At 36.1% G+C, this 23,036-nt stretch overlaps 2 protein-coding genes across 2 annotated transcripts; one reads left to right on the top strand and one right to left on the bottom strand.

Annotated features, from left to right (window-relative positions):
• Positions 1-153: 153 nt before the first annotated feature.
• On the bottom strand, positions 154-4,495 carry LOC125224367 (uncharacterized). The gene is made up of 4 exons (XM_048127760.2): positions 3,542-4,495; positions 1,143-2,449; positions 494-554; positions 154-399 (listed from the first exon to the last, which is right to left on the bottom strand). The coding sequence occupies exons 1-4, from the start codon at positions 4,182-4,184 to the stop codon at positions 395-397; spliced, it is 2,016 nt and encodes a 671-aa protein (XP_047983717.2). The 5' UTR covers positions 4,185-4,495; the 3' UTR covers positions 154-394.
• A 5,593-nt stretch (positions 4,496-10,088) lies between these two features.
• LOC125185232 (uncharacterized) lies at positions 10,089-15,731 on the top strand. Its single transcript, XM_048081732.2, has 9 exons — positions 10,089-11,059; positions 11,279-11,428; positions 11,516-11,668; positions 12,300-12,404; positions 12,484-12,531; positions 12,633-12,722; positions 12,817-13,041; positions 13,198-13,523; positions 14,998-15,731. The coding sequence occupies exons 1-9, from the start codon at positions 10,516-10,518 to the stop codon at positions 15,598-15,600; spliced, it is 2,244 nt and encodes a 747-aa protein (XP_047937689.2). The 5' UTR covers positions 10,089-10,515; the 3' UTR covers positions 15,601-15,731.
• The last annotated feature ends 7,305 nt before the right edge of the window (positions 15,732-23,036 follow it).

Here is a 23,036-nt window from a genome sequence, read left to right as displayed (position 1 = left end):
TGGACATCCTAAAACGAAAAAACACCAAAAGATGAAAAGAAATGGTTCTCATTTTTACTCATGTGGCCATGGTGACTCGAATCCCGATCTATTAATTTAAAAGGAAGTGTCTGATCAACTAAGTTGTACAGTAAGTAACCCAATAAGGTTGAGGAGAGGATCAAGACAAAAACTTTTATTAACTTAAGCTTATTGCAAAGTGAATATGGCTAAGCCTATAATAAAATAAGCTATAAAAAAAATTGCATGCTAAAGAACTGTTCATCCATCTCCTACCATTTCTACCCTAAAACCATACCTTCATATTTGCATCTGGAGAATTTCCACCCCACATAGACGGGGCAACTTCTCGTAGCACCGCTATAGCTAAACTTTTGTCATACAAGCAGCCGTGTCATCCTGGAAAAGACGAGGATTAAACTTCAGTTATACCAAGTCCGGGCAATAAACAACACACCAGTCCCTAGGTTCGTAGATGAATAGAAATTTCTACCTTCAGAGCTCATCCGGAATCCCGAAGATACACTCCTGCTTCTCCTTCTCTTCGATAAACCCTACCAAATGATCAATTTACCGCCATCAATTCATATATATAAACCGGATTCATCTTTGAAAACATCATGTCACCGAGAAAATATCGAGAACCAGCTAGTAAACTGGATTCATCTCTAAAAAGCTAGACAAGTTTGCCTGTCACCGATTTTTTAAAATGTACTACATTTCTTCCATCATAACCACGAATATTCATGTGAAGATTTTTCTATGGATTTTTGTAAAACAGCACGAGTATAAACACAACAATTTTCAGAATCTCATAAAACAAACAATTTTGCATTCAAATGCAACCTAATGTTTATAGTTTCATCCACTTAATAAGAAGGGACTAAGTCATTCACTAGTTGTGTATATTCAACAATGTACCTTTTTTCGTTGAATTACTGCAATCTCTCTTGCAAACACAAGTTTTTATATGAAGAAACGAATATAAAAAAAATCAGAAATTTCATCACATCACATAGGAAATCAAATTATCAAAAGGAAATGCATTCAACAAGAAATAATGATGAAAAATCAAATACTACTCATTTTCTTGAGGACTCACCTAAACGCATAACATGAATACAAAGAAAGTAATGCGGTACCTTAAGGGGAAAAGACGCATGTCTTGCAGATTTTGGAGGTTCAGTTAGGCAGCGAATGCCCTGAATCTGCTGTGCTATATCCTCCAACATATTTAACTGTAAATGTTTAGTTTCTCGATTCTCCAGAGGGAAGCTAAGTTTCTCTTTTCCTTCTTGAACACGCTTTAAGCGTTCTTGAAGTTGAACGATCTCAGTGTCGATTTTTAGCATTTCACTATCCAAAGGTCCCATCGAACAACGTCTCAGGCTCTGAGATCCTCTTCGGGCAAGTGGTGGAAGACAACTAGGTACCTCTGGATTGCTTTTCTTGAGATAAGAATCATTTATCCTCTCCGGTGTAGCTCCAGATTGGACACGGTCTATCTCACGTACTTTTGGAGAACTACTGACCGGAAACTGCTCGTCTTTATCCTGAGGGACTTTATTCAGTGTTGGATCACATGAACCGCTGTATCCAAGAGGCGAATCTGTTTCATGCTGCTTCAGACTCGGATTATCATTCGGATCAGCTTTTTCGGCTTCATAACATGTTCTAATAACCTCCTTTTGAAGATCCATTTTCTCAAAACTACTACGAACTGATATGTCAACAGAGCTTCCACTCGAGTCTCTACGTCTTTCAAAGCTAGATTTTTCATCATGGGGTTGAAATGACGATTCTATTACTAAAGCAGGGTTGTCAGCACATTTACTTTCCAATTTTACCTTCCCATCAGAAGATACAGCAAGCTGGTCCTGAAATAAAACTGGATCATCGTTGGGATCATTTAGAGGGCTAAACATTTGTGTAGCATCATTGCTATCTGAAAAATCACCAGTTGATTGTTCGTTCCCTTGAGAAACCATTACCCTATATGCTTCAACTTCCCTTTCTAAAAAAAGTTTCTCCTTTTCTCTTCGCATAAGAATTTCTTGTACAATGTCCATTTCCTCACCATCGTAAGCGGACTTTTCTTCTATTATCCTCTGATACTGCCGAGCTTCCATTTCTACGGATGCCTTGTCATTCTGCAGACGCAAAATCATAGCCATGGCCTCATCAGCAGCACTAGCTGCAGCGCTTCTCTCCTTTACAAGATCAATATAAAGAGAAGCCCGAGCAGCACGTTCTCTTTCAAGTGCTTTCTGTAAGGCCCTGATTTTGTTATTCTCATATTCTAATTCACCACAACTTTGAACCTCTTGCTGATCATATTGTCGCTCTTCGCCAGACACTACACTTCCCTTCATGTGCTTATCTTCGTCTGGTGACAGGTCCATTTCGTCTCTGCTGAGAGTCCTTATCCTCCCTCTCATCTTCTTGGGAGCTTTATCATATAAATTAAAAACCCATAAATTAAACAAAATTTGCATTACACTTGCGTTCATCAAAGAAGATTTAATGTTAAACAATATGCTCATCTCATTATAAAGGGGATAAATGAATCATCACCACTCAAAATGGGTATACAATACCTATTTCAGATTAGTGGACATTGTCTAATGGGTAATGGGTAAAAATGTGTCTTTCATATCATATTTATATCTTATTTTTACCCTTTTTTCTGCTCCAATCATCCACACTGGAACTAAAGTTGGATTTCTAATAAGCCCGTGGCTCTTGGAACGCTCTATATATTAGTATTTGTCGTGACTTATTACTGTCTAAGAATTTCAAAACGCAAGGAAAACCAGAAAAGTAACAAGAGCAAGAAAATCAACACAGATTTGTCAAGCAAACCATCAAAATCCATCCTCACCCTTTAGTTCTGGAAAATTATTAGTAACAGAATGCTAAAACAAGCTCCTCGAATAAGTTCTGGATACATGAATGGTAACAGAATGCTAAAACAGACTCCTTGAAGAAGCACATGAAATGAAAACATTCAAATCATGGAGAAAAATGAGATAGTGATTCAAGTAAGTTCCAAGCTGATTGAGGAATAGTAGTGCTAGAAATCAAAGAATAATAGATCTTGATGACTTGCTTTATATATTCGTTGATTTCAAACTAGTAATAAACACAGTATTAGTTGCGAGTCATTGATTTATAGCTTCAGTTTTTAATTCAACTAAGCCAGCGATGGTGGCATAATGGAATCCTAAACGTAGAAATTATTCCAAACTGGTTTATTTTGTCACCTATTTCATCCCCAAGAATAATGATGCTATCGAGTAATGGTTAAACTTACAAGTGATCAAAAGAAGTGATGGCCCAAACTTGACAAACACTAATCCCACAAGTGGACCGTTTCTCATAATCTAAATGCAACTTAGGCCCTTATTAAATGATTTTAGCACAGAGCAATGATAAGTCAGAAAGAACACAATCAATGAATACATTAAGTAGACAAATAAGTGTACTAATCATAACCAATTAAGGCCAAGAAACCCAGAGAAAGAAGAATGCTATAACTCACATTCAAGATTATGATTTCCATCATCATCAGCTGACTGCGAGCCATCTCCCGAGCCCCAGCTGCCCCTCTTGTTCACATTAAAATGAAGAAGATGCTTCTCCTCCTCATGAGAAGTTAAATCAGAACTCAAAACAGATGAATTCTTCCCATGACCACCAACCCCTTTCCGGCCACGCAATCGGCTCTTTGGCCTATAACTCAAAACCCCTTTCCCCTTTACATCAATCTTCCCAGTCCTTGAACTGATTTCCCTACCATCTGATATTGAAGAGCTACAAGATGCATCACCTTCTAGCTCAATAACCCCAAAACCACCACAGTTATCACCAACAACACTACCACCATACTTTCTAGGAGATACAGAATTGCCAAATGGGAATTTCTGCCTAACAGAGAGCTGAGCATCTGACAATTTCTGAATAGGGAAATCAACTAACAACCTGTTGAAGCACAGACTTCTACTATGAACATTGATGAACATTCCATCACAAGGGCATGGCAAATTCAACCCAAAAAACCCTAGAAATTTCGATGTCAAGTAAGCAGCAGATGATGCGCAAAGCAACAAGTAGGCTATTGTGAGATCAAGAAAAGCAGCCACCAAACCACTCAAACTCCACATTTGCACAGATTGGCACGCCATTTCTCATTGGAATTCCACCCAAGATTCAAGCTTTGGAACAAACAAACAAAAGGGTATCTCAATTTCTCAAAGAAATGAAAGAAATGAAAGAATTTTGAATCACAAACTCTGATCAATAGGGTTATGCATAAAACCCCCTTGAAACAGAGGCGGAAACTTCAAGAAACATGCAGGGAAAATCTACATGGTTTGAAATAAGAGAATTTGGCTACAAATCCGTTTCAATTAATCAGCAAAGCACGAACACCATCAGCTAATTGGGAAATGGAAACCAGAAATTAAAGGTACTGAATCTTTGTGGAAATGATTAAATCGGAATCTAGGCAATAATTAAAGTCCTAATAAATTTTAGTTTTTCATTAGAATGTCCCAAAATTCAATTTTTAGGTTAATTGTAAATGAATTACGATATTTGGTCAAATTCTGACTTATTTCATAATTAAAAATTGATTGTATAAAATAAATAAAGTAATTTTCTCAAATTTTCGATAATTTGGATAAAATCGTATATAATGTGATATTTGAAATATTCTACGAGGTTGAGACCGTCCATAACTTTTAATCCTTTCATCCCATAAAAATATAAATATCTGAGACGATATAGATTTTAATGCATAATTTGTAAAATAAAAGAGACAGAAAGAACGGTAGTTGGAATATTATTATTATGTGGTTCACAACTAGAAGATATTATTATTATTAGAGTGAACTACAAAAATAGTCCCTGGACTATGGGTTTATCTCGCCCATAGTCCCTGGACTTAAAAAATATCGCCAGTAGTCTCTGGACTAAGGGTGGACTAAGGGTTTATCTCGAAATTGGTCCTTTTGGCTTTTTTGGGTACGAAAATACCCTTTGATATTATTTTGGGGGGTTTGGGCAATTTGGTCTTTTTACACTTTTATATTTTAAATCTGATATTATCTCAGTTATGTACTAACTTTGATATTATTTCAAAATTATCATTCTTCTTCCATTTTGTTATCCTTCACTGAATTTATTTTTTTTTATTTCAATATTAGATTTAATTTTATAAAATTAAATTTAATATTTAGATTTTTAAATATCAATTTTTTTAATGAAAACTATTAATTCATGGACACTATAAATATTGATTAAAACTATTAATTTTTGTTATTTAATATAATATTCAATTGAATTGAAGAAGTACAGAAAAATAATATTAATCATGATAGAAAAATAAGAGTTATTCTATTTAACCTCCGTTCGGTTGTTATAATTGCCTGTGATTAAATATTATGAAGTTGACTAAAAATTTGATCCTACTAAAAATTTTATATATGAGTATTTTTGTAGAAGTTTCTAGTAAATTTTGATTGTTTTCAAATTAATAAACGGAAATTATATTAGTATTACATTAGATGCATATTTATTTCAGAATAAATTGTGTTATATAATCTATTTATGATTAAAGCTACTGTATTAAATATTGATTAAAACTAAGGCGTTGTCATACCTTATTGATTACATAGTACTATGCACTATCAAATATTGATTATAACTATTAATTTTTGCTATTTAATAATTTTTATAATTAAAAAAATTTATTGATATTTAAAAATTAAAATTTAAAATTTTGTAAAATTAAATCTAATATTGAAATAAAGAAACAAAGTGAAGGATGACAAAAGGGAAAAAAGATGATAAATTTGAAATAATATCAAAATTAGTACATAACTGAAATAATATCAGATTTAAAATGTTAAAAGTGTAAAAAGACCAAATTCCCAAACCCTCCAAAATAATATCAAAGGGTATTTTCGTACCAAAAAAAGCCAAAAGGACCAATTTCGAGATAAACCCTTAGTCCAGGGACTACTGACGATATTTTTAAAGTCCAGGGACTATGAGCGAGATAAACCCATAGTCCAGAGACCATTTTTGTAGTTCACTCTTATTATTATGATGGGACAATTCAAAATGAAAAATGTCTATATTTTTATTGAACGGAAAAAGTATTATTAATTAACAATTTTTGTAAATAGGAAATACAGTAATGGAATATTTCATCATAAAAAGGTTGAGAAAAGTATATATTCAAATTTTGTAAATAGGAAATACAGTAATAGAATATTTCATCATAAAAAGGTTGAGAAAATTATATATTCATAATTTTTTATTGTTAACTTTTAAATTGCAGAAAAACCAAACATTTGACAAAACTAATGGAATTTTCGATTTATGTGGAGCGAAATTATACCTTTTAAACATATTGGTACCACCAAGCAGTAAAACATTACTACTGTTATCCTTTTATTTTTATAACTGTTGACTATAATTGTAATCAATTAATTGTTGACATTGTAAGACGTTTAAGAAAATCAACATTTCATATCTATGCTAATTAGTAATTCCACAATAATAATTAATAATTATGCCAAGTAAAAGAAGAATCACAAGAAAACAATTTGAAGATTATAGGAGTATTGACCGGATATTAAATAAACTTCTCTTAAAAGTAGAAAATAAGAGCAAGAAATGTTCTAATGTAGATTGTTTTAGTTACAGTATTATTCATGTTTTTATTTGTAATATTTGATTCAGTCACTAGTACTTTAGCAAGTTTTATTCTTAATTAATTTCTAAACGGTATTTGAACATAAGAGCATTGCATTTGATGTGACATGCAATTTCAAGTTGTCCTTAAAAAGATAAAAATCCATTTATAGCACAACCCCTGCATCTTAAAATAGAAAGAAAATTGCTTAAAGCAAAAAAAAGATGAGCAATCTTTCTTCAAATCCTCCATTTCTTGAAATTAATAATGTACAGTATTTAGTAAACTTGTGATGCTCTGCCAGTTTTTTTTTATACTAATAAAACGTTGAGCGACTAGGCATTACATTGCCTTTTCCATGATTATGCGATGACAAATGGCATAGTTTTATTCACGAAACCACGTCTCAATTCTTGATTTCTTGATTTGCATTTATGTACTGTATCTGTATGTGCATCGAGATATTCTCAAAGGATTTGAAAGCTAAGTAACAAAATTTGGGTCGAATGGAATTAATTAGGAAGGAGGGAGAAACGTGTTGGGCTGATTTTTGTTTAAAGAAAAAGAAATATATTGGGCTGTTTTTAATGTTGTTTTGGGCGGGGAGTTATTTTCTTTATGGGCTGACAGAGAATAAAAACAAATGAGATAATGGACTGGATTCTTTTCATTAATGTTGGAGCTGATTAATTAATTTAAAAGAATTTGTTTTCGAATTGATTAAAGATATTAATTAAATTATCTAATTTAGTTAATACACGAGAATTTAAGAATTTTCCCAAGGATGATAAAAATAATAAAAAATAAAATGAACGCTCACGTAGAATACATGCATGACAGCTTGATATGATGCTCGGCTTGGACTGATATAATGCTAAGCCTTGCTGATATGCTGTTCAGCTTCACAAAGGTCCAGATATTACTCCCTTCGTCCCGGCTAAGATGACACATTGCTTAGCCGGCACCGAATTTTAGAAGTTATTGGTTGAAATGTTTAATTGGAGGGAGAGAAGGTGGGTGTAAGTATTAAAGTAGAGAGATAAAGAAAGATGAATATTTTAATAGGAGTGAGAATGGTTGAGTGTATCAATTGGAGAGATAGAGTTACCAAAAAAGAAAATGTGTCATCTTAGTTGGGACAAACTAAAAAGGAAAACGTGTCGTTCGGATCTATTATGACATAGTCATGAGGCGCTCAACGGACCTTTTAATCGCATAAAACCTTTTTGTAGCTTTGAATTGATGCAAAAACGATCTTTTTGTACAACCCGATGATATGAATTTATCTATCCCAAACCACGAAAGTAGCCATTGATCATTGATAAGAAACATCACAATATATATATTGAAATAAATTTGAATAATTTATTTGTTAATTTCTATTTTCGATATTGAATTTAAATTTAAGGTTCTTTCTATCTTAAACGGGACGGAAGGAGTAGTATATCATGAAAGAACTTAGACTATATGATTAAAGAACGTATACTACAGTCGCACTTTAAATTTCAAAGGAATTTAGTGTACTTAGACTTTTTTAAAATAAAACCGTGTGTTCACTCAATTATGTTTTGATAAAACTTCTTTTATGAAAATGTACTTCCTCCCTCTATAAAAAATAGTCTCATTTGTGGATGATACAAGTTTTAACGAAAAATTGATAAAGTAAGAAATGAGAGAAAAAGTAGATAAAGTAGGAGAGGGAAAGAGAAAAAAGTAGGAGAGGAGAGGAGAAAATGTGGGTAAAGTATAAAAACCATTTCTATATTTGAATGAGACTATTTTTCGTGGACACCCAAAATGGCAAAATGAGACTATTTTTCATGGATGGACGGAGTATTTGATATGTGTCCACTGAATTTATCAAGTGTTCAACCCTTCATATGTTTTAAAAATGTGCATGTTGAGCGATGATGGCGATGAACATTGAGCAGAGATCAGTGACGGATCTAGAAATTATAACTGGCGGAGTCCGATATTTTCAAAATTTAAATAAAAATAAAATATTTGAAAATATCTTTTAAAAATATATCCCAATTTAAGTGGCATTAACTTATATTTTACTCCCCCCGTTCGCGATTTATAGGGCATATTACTATTTTTGGCTGTCTGTGATTAAGACTTTATTTCATTATTTCATTTTAGATAAGTGGATCCACCATTCACCTAAACTCATTACACTCAAATTCTATTATCAAAGTAATATGCATATATAATGGGGGTCCACATTCAACTACTCATTTTCCCATTTTTCTTCACAAAGTGAAATAATTTCTTAGAACTCATGCTATAAATGGTGGCCGGAGGGTGTACACGATAGTTAATTCATTCGAAATCCATATTTTGAAAACGTAACGAACCGCTAAGATGTTGTTCATTCAGTTGTATCTCATTTTCTTTTCCAATATTGTATTGACAAATTCGAGAATATAACTGTAAGGTACCTCTAATTCTTTAGTATGCCAATCGTAGTAAAATAAAACATACAACATGGCACTCTAAATTTCAATTTAATTTGTTCAATTTGAAACATCTAACAAACTCAAACAATTGAATTGATTTAAGAATTTACAAATATAATATATGGATTTATATCATAATAAAAATCATACTTAATGGAGTACTAATTCTATTAAAATATGGAAACTTTAAATTTTAAACTGTAGTATGTTGAATTTTCAAATAAAGTTTAAAATCATTATATTAAATTTAAAAAAAAATTATATCACATAAATTGAATGAAGTAAATTTTATAGCAAAAGATAGAATTTTATAAGAATATGGAGCAGAGATAAAATTATTTAATTCAAGATTTATGGCACATCCGATCCCACCTAAGGACTACATGATAAAAGTGCTTGGATGCATCATGTCTTCGTATCTAATGTCATTTGCTCTTGAACTTTTTCGCTGCTAGTTAAATTCAAGCTTATGTTCAGTTATATTATGTTTGCTTAAGCCAATATAGTTTGATATATTTTCAAGTCTATCCAAGTCATTCCAGTTTATATTCAATTGTGCCAATGTTCCCTTTTCTCTTTCACGCTTCTTAAATCTTCCTCTAGTTACAAAACTCATATATACTATTCTTCACTTGCATTACAGTTTATCTTATTCCAGCAATGACTTGCTTTTTCCTTTCCTTTTTTTTTCTTTTTGGTGAAAAGAGTGAAAACACAACTTTAGTAAAACTCACATTTGGGAAAAGTAATAATATAAGCACAAACATATACTTGCTGGAGAGCAATCTAAGTGAGAGAATCTAACTTAATTTGAACTTCATTCTATGCATGCATTAACTGCTTATACAACATTTATATTCCATCCGATCCAAAAATAGTTCTCTTTGTCATTTTTTATGTCTACCAAATATTAGTCCACTTTAAATAAATTAATGCATACTTTGTCATTTGACAATGTTCTCCAAGTTAGGACACTTAACTTTTTTTTTTGCTACACTGTTAACTTATCTTTTATCCAGACTTCCTTTACTCACAACTAAGTTTTCCTAATAAAATGAGATTGTTTCTCTACTCACATACATTCTATAATTTTTATCTATTACAGTAGTATTTATTAAAAATCGTCCCACAATCTAATTTGCACTATTTTATGAGAGGAGATATTAGCATATTGTTGTTTGGAATTCATGTCATCATCTAGTGATATGCACTGGAAATGATATAAATGATATAAATCTAGATTCCTAATAGGTACTGCGTGTTGAGCAATTAAACACAAGAGATATAAATGATCACTTGATTGTCATGTTGTTAGTTTGCTCACCCCTCTTATGTTAGCCTTGAATTAGAGCGATGGAAGAAATGAGTTTTCTAGATAGCTTAGGCTATGTTCTGTATAACCTCGCCAAGAAGCGGCAATGGGAAAAAGTGGCGAAGATATACAAGGAAAACACAAGTACTCACTTTCTTAAGCTCACCATATTAGAGGAGACAGTTTTCCATATAGCCATCTCCTGTTACAATCCGAAAAGCCCCAACCACGCCCATGAAAGATGCACCGAGGAAATGTTCACCTTCATGAGGGAATGCGGATCAGTATCCAAGCTGGTGAGGATGCCTAATGTGAGAGGAGACACCCCTCTCCATCTTGCTGCTGCAGTTGGATGGGAGGCCATCTGCAGAAAAATAGCTTCATTGGATCCAATGCTCATCGAGATCCGCAACAGCAATGGTGAGACTCCTTTGTTCATTTCAGCCCATCACGGCAACCTTCACACGTTTGTCGCTCTCCATGGCATCTACAACCATGGAAAGGATAGGGTTGATGAGTCGCTCTGTCGGAGGGAAGCTGATGGAAATACAGTCTTGCATTCTGCGATTTCTGGAGAATACTTCGGCAAGTTATATTTTTAGTTTTAATTTCAATTGCCAACACCATCCCTCAACTGGTCGGGGCACTAAACTTTTTTCGGCCCATGAGTGATTTCAGCTCTCTCTTTACATCGATATGTGATAGTTATATATTTTTAGTTTTAGTTTCAATTGCCAACAGTGTACATCAGGACATATACATGCAGATTTTGATGGTGCTTGATTTGCATTATTCTTGCTGCAGGATTAGCATACTTTATATTGGAGCACTACAAGAATCTACTCAATTACGTTAATGTTGATGGAGAAACTCCTCTTTATGTCTTGGCCAGAAAGCCTAACTTGTTCAAAAGCAGCTCACAGCTTGGATTCTATGAATCAATCATCTACCATTGTAAGAAACCCTATTCATCATACTTGGCTTCTCTCTGCATATATAATTGCCAGTGCTAATGGTATTCATTTGCGATCTGTGGATAAGTTGTATTTGTTGATAATCTGAAGAACCAACCAATACATAATCCAAAGGACACCCAGATTGATGACTCAAGTGAAGAGAATTTCCCAGAAAATTACCAGACATGTGTGAGAATCTTCCGTCTATTATGGGATCCAATTTCCAATATCTATAAAGGTAATTGTCATCATTATTGATTTGTATATATATATTGGTTTTAAGTTTTTCTCGAGCAAATTAATAATATGGATAATAACCATATAAATCACGATAGCTTGAATTTGACAAACTTCGTGATTTTAAATCTTTATATATTATCCCAAGATATATAATGTCGGACGATCTAGATACGTAAACAATTTGCATGTGGTTTTCTATCGTGTATGTGCAAATTGATTACGTATTCTAGACCAACAACACTACAAATAAATGTCAGTTTACCGACGGTATTAGCGACGAAAATTTTTCGCTACGAATCAGCGACAGAATTACCGACGGAATATTCCGTCGCTGATATTTTTCCTTTTTAGTTAATGTATTTTCCATCAGTAATTCAGTCGGTAAAAAAAAATTTACCTACGAGATTTTTACCGACTGTTTGTAGGGACATTTCCATCGGTAAAAAACTTGTCGGTAAATTTTTTACCGACGGAAAATACATTAATTAAAAAGGAAAAAAATCAGCGACGAAAAATTCCGTCTCTAATTCATAGCCAAAATTTTTAGTCACTAATTCCGTCGGTAAAACTGACATTTTTTTGTAATGAAGGTGATGATTAACAATGAACTTTACATTTGGTATTTCCAGCAGGCTGTTTAAGATCCAAGAAAGAAAAAAGTGCTTTAACAGATACAGAAGATCCAGATCCATCGTATATGGATCATGGAGTTCCAATATATGAGAGTTTTTTGGGTAAATATAACTTAAATTAATTTTATATATACCTTCTTTTATTAAAAACACAATGAGAAATCTGTACCATTGTCTCCAGGTGGTTGTTCAAGACCCAAGATAAAAAATCCCCCTTCTACTAATGAAAGTATGATATGTTCCTTTGCAACATTGAAAGTTTATTTACAAGAAAATGGGATGCTAATAATGGAAGTATTGATATCAAAGTGTTTGGACTTGTTGTTTCAGGCAAATATTATGATTCCTATCCTCCCAATTACACTACTTGCATTTCGATTCTCAAATTTGCCACAAGCGTCCTTTCAGCTCTTGGACTTGGTAAGTGCTAGTAATTTTATAGGAGTATGAAGATAATTGAGTACTACTATACTACTACTATTAGTTTTGTTTGAAACAAAAGACATTGGTGCAGGATTGTCCACGATAAGAAATGTTCAAGACAAGAAAGTTGGGCACTCTCATGGGATGCAGATGATGCACAAAATGATTGAGTGCGAACCAAGTTACGTATATGATAGCGTCCGCCAGCAGCAGAAGCGTGGTAACTGGATCACTGTCCCACCTATTGCAGATGTAGTGAAAATGATTGAGTGGGAACCAAGTTACAAATACGATAGCATCGACCAGCAGCAGCGTGGTAACTGGATCTTTTAGTTTTATGGATTTATCCCATGAGAGAAATTAAAAGCCATTTAATATTGAAACTTCACTTCACTACAAAAGTGCAATTTGGGAAAAGTAGAGTAAACAAAAAAAATAAAAAACTTCACTTCACTATCTCACCCTATTGCAGATAATGTAGTAAAGGGCAGCACCCCACTATTAGAAGCAGCTAAGATGGGAATCCTAGAAATGGTGAAAGGCATACTCAACGCATTTCCGGTGGCCATCAGTGATCAAGACTCAGACGGCAAGAATGTGCTGATGGTAGCAGCGGAGAACAAGCAAATCGCCGTTTTTGATTTTCTGATTCAGAGAAAGCTCCCCGAATATGTCTTCTATGACTTCGATTATCATGGAAACAGCGTCCTTCACAGCGCAGCGATCCTGAGACCTGACCAGACATGGAGCATTCCTGTTGCTGCTTTGCAAATGCAATGGGAGATCAAATGGTATGAGGTATGTACTACGTACATCAACACAAATTTGGCTGCTGGGTCTTGAATTGGTAACTACTACTCCCTTTGTTCAAAGACTGACAGCAGGGAATAATACACATTAGCCGACGCATAGAGATTATGCATTATTTTACTAGTACTTCCTTCGTCCACCAAAAATAGTTTCACTAGTGTAAACGGCATGCAAAATTGGTAAGACATGAAAGAGGAGAAAATGAAAAAGTAGGTAAATAGAAGAAAGAAAATTAGAAAGTGGATAAAGTAGGAAAAAGAAAATGTGGATTTCAATGGGTTAATAAATTGGAAGAACTTTTCCATTTTAGCTTTTAGGTATGAGATTAATTTTGGTGGATAGACCGAAACGGAAATATGAGACTATTTTTTTGGACCGAATGAGTATTATCTATAAAAGTAAATCTATATAGAGTGTGTATGTTATCCAGTTTAGCCGAAACATGACTAGTCTACATCACTACAAAAAAATGTCAGCTTACCGGCGGAATTAGCGACAAAAAATTTTCGCTATGAACTAGCGACAGAATTACTGACGGAATTTTTCGTCGCTAACGTTTTTCCTTGTTAAATAATGTATTTTCTGTCGGTAAAAAAATTACCGACGAGTTTTTTACCGATAGAAATGTGCCTACAATCCATCGGTAAATTTTCTTTTTATCGATTGAATTACCGATAGAAAATACATTAATTAAAAAGGAAAAAAATTAGCGACTGAATATTCCGTCAGTAATTCCGTCGCTAATTCATAGCGAAAAGTTTTCGTCGCTAATTCCGTTGGTAAACTGACATTTTTCTGTAGTGATAGGGGTGTTCGCTGTGCAAGATTATATCCCAGATTAAATTTGTAATGTGTTTGGTTCATGAGATTCAATTGCACAATTCAATCATAGATGGATAATCATGGGATATGTTAGTATGCCTTAAATCCGTATAGTTTCCCCTTGTAATCTTAAAACACCCTGAATAATATCCGTTCTCCGTTTTCACCCGTGGACGTAGCCAATGCAACGTTGGTGAACCACGTAAATTCAGTGTCTCTTTACGTTTCTGTTTATCTCGATTACACAATTGTTCTATTATGTCACAATAGGATAATTAGTCCTCCCTCCGTCCGGCATTAGGAGTCCTGGTTGAGTTGGGTGCGGGTTTTAAGAAATGTTTGAGTGTGTAATAATTGGAGTGTGTGATAATAGAATGTGAGACCCATTTGCATTATTATTTGCTTTATTATTTGGATGTGTTTTTACTTGTGTTTTTTTAGCGTTTTATGTAATAATATTTTTATTTCATTTTTTATGGAAATGTCTAACCGGGACTCCTAATGTCGGACGGAGGGAGTAATTGCTAACTCCCTATGACTAAATTAATTTCACAACTCAATCCTAGATTGTATTTTAGTATTATTTTATCTAGAAAAACGAACACCACCACAGAGGATGACATTATATTTTGCAATGCAGCATGTGGCGAAATCAGTTCTACCGCAGACTTGCCATAACCAAAATGCAGAGGGCGAGACTCCGAGCCAGATCTTCACAAGAACACATTCAAGTCTACTCAAGTCAGGAAAAGAATGGCTGATAAAAACCTCGGAGTTTTGCACGGTGGTTGCAGCTCTCATCGCCACTGTTGCATTCGCCACGTCAGGGACGGTCCCAGGCGGCTTCCACCAAACCTACGGCTACCCGATTCTCAAGGACGAGCCGGCATTCAAGATTTACTCCATTGCTTCGCTCGCTGCGCTGAGCCTGTCCATAGCCACCCTCTTTTCCTTCTTCTCCATCATGATTTCGAGATTTGAAGAGAGCGATTTCGAGCGAGACCTGCCGAGAAAGCTGCTGGTGGGGCTGACTTGTCTGATTCTTTCCAAAGCTGCGATGCTGGTCTCCTTCTACGCGGGGCATAGTTTTATACTGGTGGACAAGCTGAGGGTCTCTGCAACGCCGATATATGTAGCTGCTTCGTTGCCCATTATGCTGTTCGTGATGGCCAAGAACATTGATCTTGTTTTGGTTTACTACAGGATTTTGATGGGCCGCAGCTACAAGGTGTTCCCTCACTAAGCAATGAATTCTATACTATACCTTTGAATTTGTTTAGGAGAGTGGATATTTCAGAATGATAATATTATGGGACATTTAATAGTGAATGGAGGGAGTCGTTGACAAGCATTGATTTGGTAATGTCATGTTATCTCTTGTGTGGAAAAGGAATAAGAAATACAAATATTACTCACTGCTATAACATTATACAAATAACATCCACCCTTGTAGTTTTACCTTTTAACAAGTAGGCGTGCATTAGGCCAATTATGCATGTTTACACACTAAGAGCATCCGCATTGGTGCTCTTAGCTAAGAGCACCGCCGTGCTGAAGAGTAGGGAGACGTGGCGTGTATTGATTGGCCAACGGCAAAGCTGCCTGCTATTTTCCTTTTTTTTAATTTTTTTTTGAAAAATGTAAAAAAATCAGTTTTAAAATAAAAAAAATATTTTCCCACTTCCCAATAAAATATATCCGTTTTTTCTACACTTGTAATTTATTTTTACCCCAAAAATTCACATTTTCATCTATAAAATGCCCCCATTTCTAACACAAAATTTTTCAGGATTTTAAGTTTATAATTTTTATTTTTTAGGATTTAATTATGTAATTTTAATTTTTTTTTGTAATTTGTAATAGTAGTTTGGGTATTTTTAATGCATTTTAATATATTGGAAATGTTTTTAGTAATTTAAGTATTTAAATTGAATAATAGAATGATGAGACCATTGAGCATGCTCTTGCGGAAGAGCATAGATGTGGGTGTTGTGCTCTTGCGGAATAACATGGAGTAAAAAATGAATAAAAGTGGGTGCGGGCCTAGAATTACCCATCCGCCAGGAGAGTTTATAAACAAATAAAGATCTTTGGTCTCATCCTCGATACTGAGATATACCATAAGACCAATAAGTTGATTCGAGATCTCGCTATCAACCTCTTGGCCTAAAAACAGTAATCTTTCTCGATAAAGTCGGTTGAGTAGGGTAAAATTTATCCCTTAGGAACCGTACATGCACCTTTTGATGCATACGGTTCAAAAAAAATAGCGAAGAAAAGAATCAATGTATAGATTCCAGCCCTCTTTCTTTTATTTTTCGCACTTTTCTACCTTTTTAATGAAAGGGCTTTTTTTAAATTTTTTTTAAAAAAAAAAGAATTTTGATTTCTTCTTTGATAATATAAAAAGGGGGTAAATAAACTTATCGAATTTGCTTCTCCTTGATGTATTCTTTCATCGAAATTCAATCCAAATCGCGATGATATTTTCTTGTTCCTGAATGGGCTTCTTTCATCTTTTTAGGTTTATGCTCTACTCCGGATAAAGATACGCCCAATTTTGATTTGCACATATAGGACAAACCCTCCCATTACCATTTCTTGTTGTTATGACTTTACAAATAATCATTTATGAGACACTTAGTAATCATAAATATATTACCAATTGTGTTTTTCTAAACGGAGTCTGGATACCTCATTTTTTTCATCCACAGCTAAAGCCAACCATAAATTATTTTAATTGATATAATTCTATGACTTCCCCCAAAGAATGCATTTAATTGCAGTTCACGCTACAATTTTTCGATGATTCAATTTCTATTTCTTGGGCGAAATAGAGGATATCTCGGTCGAGGGAGAGAACGGGGAAATCCCATATGACCCAATATATCTGACAAGTCGCACTATACGTTAACCCAAGATGAATCTCCTCTCCAGGACTTTGGAAAGGAACTTTTGGAACACCAATAGGCATGGATTGAAAGAAAAAATGAAATACTATATTTCACTTTGATGTGGAAACGTAACAATATGGTTTTATTGTCTTTATAATATTGACTTTATCATATTTATTTTTTCCATAGATTAGAAAAATTTAGAAAGAAATACAAAATAAATAAAGAAAATTTTTTACGAATAGATCCTTCTAATGATAAATGAAGGATGGTGAAGAGTCTAATAGAGATGTGCAGTGCGGTGTGATATCACTCAATCTAATAGGTCCAGAGGATTCGACTAGATTTTAGAGGCTAGAAGATCATGAAACTATTAGACAGGGGTCGTTGGATGCACTCTATTTCTTCAAATCCTCAACCCACTATACTACAACTAGCACAGGGAAGTAAAGGATCAATCCCACGAGGACGAATGTGTTACGAAACTGCATTTGAGGATGTTTTGGGAAAGGGTGGTTGGCTGCTGCCACGCAATTTTGTGGATCGAGAACTTAAAACTACTGGGTCTGAGAGACTTAAACTACTTTACTCTACCTACTGGGTCTAAGAAATGAAAACGTACGGAACATGCATGACTTTGAGAAACGAAATATTTTGAAGTTTTAAGACAACTGGATTTAACTTAACTAGATGGACTTTCCTAATTTGGACAAACAAGTATAAAACGAAAAGTGGGGACAAGTTTCCTTAAACTACCAGGGTCTGGAAAAGCATGCAGAAAAGTAAAAAGACAATGCAGATAGTACTGACAGGGTCTGGGGGACATGCAGAAAAAGCAAAGTACATGTGCAGAAAGTACTGACAAAAGCAGATCTGGTTCTAACTACCTACAACTTCATCTTCTTCGGGAATCAAACAAGAATAACAGATAAAACAGATTATTAAACGCCATGAAAACAGAGCAAACTTCAGATCTAAACTTAAAACGAGAAATTAAAGCCCAAACTAACAGATCTACGCTACTGGACCTAAGGGATGCAGAAACAGAAAGTAAATAGCCATAATCATGCACAACGTAAACAGCAAACACCAGATACACGAAACTCCAACTCAAATACACCACGATTCAACAAATCCAGACATCTCCATACGCAAATCCACAACCTCCATCAACAAACCAACAGATCTCAGCTCCAAACATCCAACAATAAACAAGAACGAAAGTAAAAGGCAAGAAATAAACATCAACTCAGCGAGATCCAACAAAAGCCAACATAAACTTCCATAATAACGAGAAATAGGTTCGGATCCAGTAGATCAAAGTAAGGAACTAGAGTTATAAAACTTAAAAACCAACAAGTACTTGAAACCGAAAGCAAACTAAACAAAGCAAAGTAAATATTGTTTCTTCGCCTTCACAAGGCGGTGTGATAAGTCGTATTCTAAGCCTTGGTTACTGGTCAGTATGTCGTGAAATGCATGTATTATCTGCAAAACAGTTGCTCGAGTGTGCAGGTTAAGGGATCCAAGCCAGTAGGAGACGATTCAGGCGACGTAAGTGAAAAGAGCACTAGAAGGGTGCAATACTGACCAGGATGCATGCCAGAGAGAAAAGGCTCGAGATGGAGAAAAAGGATAGCTGGGATGATCATTAGCAAGGGCAGAAAAGTCAAATCGAGAAGGAAGTCTACCCTAAAAGCAAGGGCAAGCCTCCCTATAAAAGAAGCCACTTGGAGAGAGAGAAGGAGTTCAGAAAATTTGGAAAAGCTCTCGGTTCTCATACACACTTAGTAGAATTCTATCTGGAAAGCTCTCGTTCCTCGCCACAGCTATGGTCACTTGACGTCCAAGAGTCTGCTGGAGAAATCATCATTCTACCGTTCCAGCCAGTTTGCCGTAGTAGTATAACAGTATCACTGCCCGGAGTGGCAAAACAATCGTTATTTGCTTTCTAGTTTAATCTTTACCTGCTTTCCTCGTTGGATCTGTTGCAAACATTTATCTTTGTTGCCTTTTGAAGTACTTGGTGAGATCCAAACGTTTAAGTTATGAAGTTTCTATTTCGAATGTCTCTTTGGTTTGAGTTTGCTTCATTCTGCCTAGAAAAGTTAGATTTAGTTATTGATAAGGCTAATTTTATGCATTGGTTATGGGGTAAAATTCTGTGATTTCATGGGTCTAACAAGGTTTAATAAGCCATGTGTGTAGAGAAACCGCTAGCCCCAGGAAGAAAATGAAGATTGCCGGGGAGAAGAAGCTAGCGGGAAAATTAAGCAGAAAAAGGAAGAGCCAATAGACTGAGGAGCATCAAATCAGAGGGCAAAATGGAGATTGCAGGAACAATCTAGAAGCTTTGTCCGCTATAAATAAGAGCATGCGCTTGACATGAGGATCATCACTTTCAGCTCTTAGCTTAGTTTTCACTTCTCTACACACACACTCATGAGGCGTAGAAACAATCATCTTTTGCTTTTCTGTTTACTTCTCGTACTCGCCGATTCCTCGTTGTTCGAGGCTCGGCTCTGTTTCGTTAACATCGTTGAATACTTCATATTTTTCAATGGATGTCACTACTTTTGTTTCGTTTGTTTTATTGTGGTGTTGTTGGTTTGATTTGCCGATTATTGTTGGTTGATTTGAGTTTGGAGTTGGTTTGTAAGAAATTTGTTGTTGATCGGTTGAATCTACGTAAACTTGTGAGGATCGGAGATGGAAATGATGCTTGATTGTTGTGGATGGCTTGGATCCGGAGTGGATTAAGCGTCCCGTGGATGGATCTACTTGTTTTTGCTTGATTTAGTTGTTTAAGTTCTGCATTCTTGCTTTGCTTCGTCTAGTAGTAGTAGATCTACGTTAGTATTACATGTTCTTCATTTCTATCGGTTTAATTTCGTTTACTTTGCTTCGGTCTTCGTTTTGCTCTGTTTTAACTGGTTGTTTCGTGATAAATATTGGAGAAGATGATGTCGCTGCTAGTTATTCCTTTAGTTAGTTATTTTGCAGCTTTTCATTCGTACTATGCTGTTTTGGTGAATGGTCCCCACGTTTAGCTTTTCCCAAGTCTAGGTTAGCTTAGGAAGCTGTCTGCTTAGTCCAGTAATTGTCTCGCTCTATTTCGGTTAATATGCATGCTTTTATGTCTCTGCCTAGATCTAGCTGTTAAAGTAGAATATTTCATTTACCAAGTCTAGGAATTAAAGCTCAACCCCAAAAATTGTGTGGCAGCAGCCAAAAATAGTTCCCAAGTCTTTGAACATGTTTACTTACGCATTCATCTCTGTGGATTCGATCCCTGCTTCCCTGTACTAATTTTCTTAGCTAAAGCGGGTTGAGGGTTTTTGAAGGGGGAGTTAAGATAGCGATTGTGTGCCCAACGACACGTAGCTCAAGGTCCTCTGAGTTCCTAGACCCAGTGTCTAGAGGATTTTCTGGATCGAGGGTTTTCTTTATTAATTCTGAACACTCTTTCGCCGAGCATTAAACTCTAGCACTCAAGCAACCACTCTTCAAATGGCGCCGTTGCCGGGGATGGATGACGTAGTTTGTTTACGTGTTTGAGGATTTGGTGTATATAGTTTTAATTTCTGTTATTTGTCTTTCTTGGCAGTTTATGAGCAAGGGCTCACGATTTGGGAACTGGTGTAACCCGTCTGGGTCAAGGGACGCTCAAGTCAGGTGGCAGGCTAAGGAATTGACATCCACCATCACCACCAGATCAGGGTTTACGAAAGTAGATCCATTCCCATTCGAATCGGAAAGTGAGAGGGAGTGGAATTTGTTAGGAGGAGAGGATCCGAAGTCGTCTACAGAAACAGAGCACTCCGAAACCGAGGAAGAGAAAGACGTAGATATGGCACATTTGGAGGATCCCGCCCCGGAGATAGGTTCACTCACCGCGCATCTGGATGGTGAACCCGCCCATGCAATAGTCTCGAACCAGCGCCAGAGGTTTATTGATATCAAGACAAATGTGCTGGGGGTTTTACCTACATTCTCTGGACGAAGGAATGAATGTCCTTACGAATTCCTAAACGAGTTTAGTAAGCTGTGCAGTATCCAAAAGCGACCCAACGAGGCTACTGAGGAGGACTACCGCCTGCGTGCCGTCCCATTTGCCCTTAAAGGGGAGGCTAATACTTGGCTGCTGAGGCTTTCACCAGACTCGATCAACACATTGAATGATTTCAAATTGGAATTCCTGGAATATTTCTTCCCGTCCAACATAACAAATGCTCTAAAGAAGGAGATTCAGGAATGCAAGCAGGATTACGATGAGTCCTTGAGTCAGTACTGGTCTCGTTTTAAGGGGCTGCTCGACGCCTGTCCCAATCATAGGATGATGGAGGCTGAGACTTTTTTTACTTGTTCTATGAAGGAGCTAATCCTGAGTCGAAGGACTTAATGAATTCCTCGAGCGAGGGGAATTTTACAAAGAACAAGGCAAGTGAAGCACGTGAGATTTTGGCAAGGTTGATCGACGCAAAGAAGACATATGACCACCCACGTATTATGAGGAGAGGTTCAGCCAACACAATCAAGGAACAAGAAGGAGAAGGAGTTGGGGACAAGATAGATCGGTTGGAGAAGGCACTTCTTAGTGCGATTGAGAAAAAGAATTCCCCGACCTCGCAGGAGAAAAAGAAGCCGCCAGGTCCAGAGGAAAATCAACTCCAGCTCTATTATGGTCCACGGCCCGATGGAGAGTTCCAAGCCCAGGTAAATGCAGTAGGGAATTGGAATCAAAATAATCAGAATACAAGCTCGAATCAGTGGAAGATCAAGGAGGCACCATGGAGAGACAACCCTTGTTTTAGGTGGGCAGATGGAAACCAACAGCTCCAGCTACAGTACCCAGGTTCAACAGAAGTCCAGCAGAACTAGTCTAACCGCAGTCAGGACGGACCCTAGCATAATTCTAACTGGTCGGGGAAAAACCAAGAAGGGCCAAATAACTGAAGTTATCGCAATCAAGGGGACCAGTCTAATTGGAACAACAGGAACCAGGGTAATCAAAGGAGTTCTTATGTGCCACCACACCAGAGGAACGCCACCGGAAACAATCAGAATTTCCAGCATACACACCAGGGAAATCAAGGGTCGGGGAGCCAGTTCAGCAACAATCAAGGAGGTCAAGGTAATTATCGCCCAAATCAGGGGAGCGGACCGAGCCACAATCAGGGGTCAAGTTCAAATCAATCGAACTATAAGCCTCCGAGGAATCTGGATGATATGGTACACGACCTAGTCAGCTCTCAACAACACATGCAGAACAATATGCAGGCAAACAATGATGTGGTACACAAAATTCAAGATGCACAACAAGAGCATAAGTCTGCTATGAATATGTTAGCCAAGCAAATGTCACAATTGGCCACTTCGTTGAATGAGATGAGGGGACACGAGGGGAGGATACCCACTTTTGTGAAACCACCTGACCGGGCAAATATTAGTCAGATAACTTTGAGGTTAGGACAGGGCTATGAAGGTCCGGTGATGAGAAAAGATGAGAGTACACCTCTATTGACGAGCAAGGAAGGCAAGACCCCTGACCTAGAGGATACTGAGGTAAGCAATATCAGAGTAGAAGACGGTCTTCAAAAAGGGGATCTGGAGAAACCACTACCTCGGATGGCTGATCCATTTTTCTTAGACTCAGAGCCTGAAGTGGAGATTGAGGAAGGAAGGAAAGAAGTCGGTGAATCATCCGTCCCAGGTCCAACAGGAACGTTGAAGCGTATGAAGCCATTCCTTCATCGGGGGGAAGCCAAAAAGAAGAAGGACGACA

This window comes from Salvia hispanica, chromosome 1 (assembly GCF_029641045.1).
Source record: "Salvia hispanica isolate PSC_SH4W2 chromosome 1, Shi_PSC_v1, whole genome shotgun sequence".
Taxonomy (NCBI): domain Eukaryota; kingdom Viridiplantae; phylum Streptophyta; class Magnoliopsida; order Lamiales; family Lamiaceae; genus Salvia; species Salvia hispanica.
The sequence above is the reverse complement of the archived record's forward strand: the minus strand, read 5'-3'. Positions and strand labels throughout refer to the sequence as shown.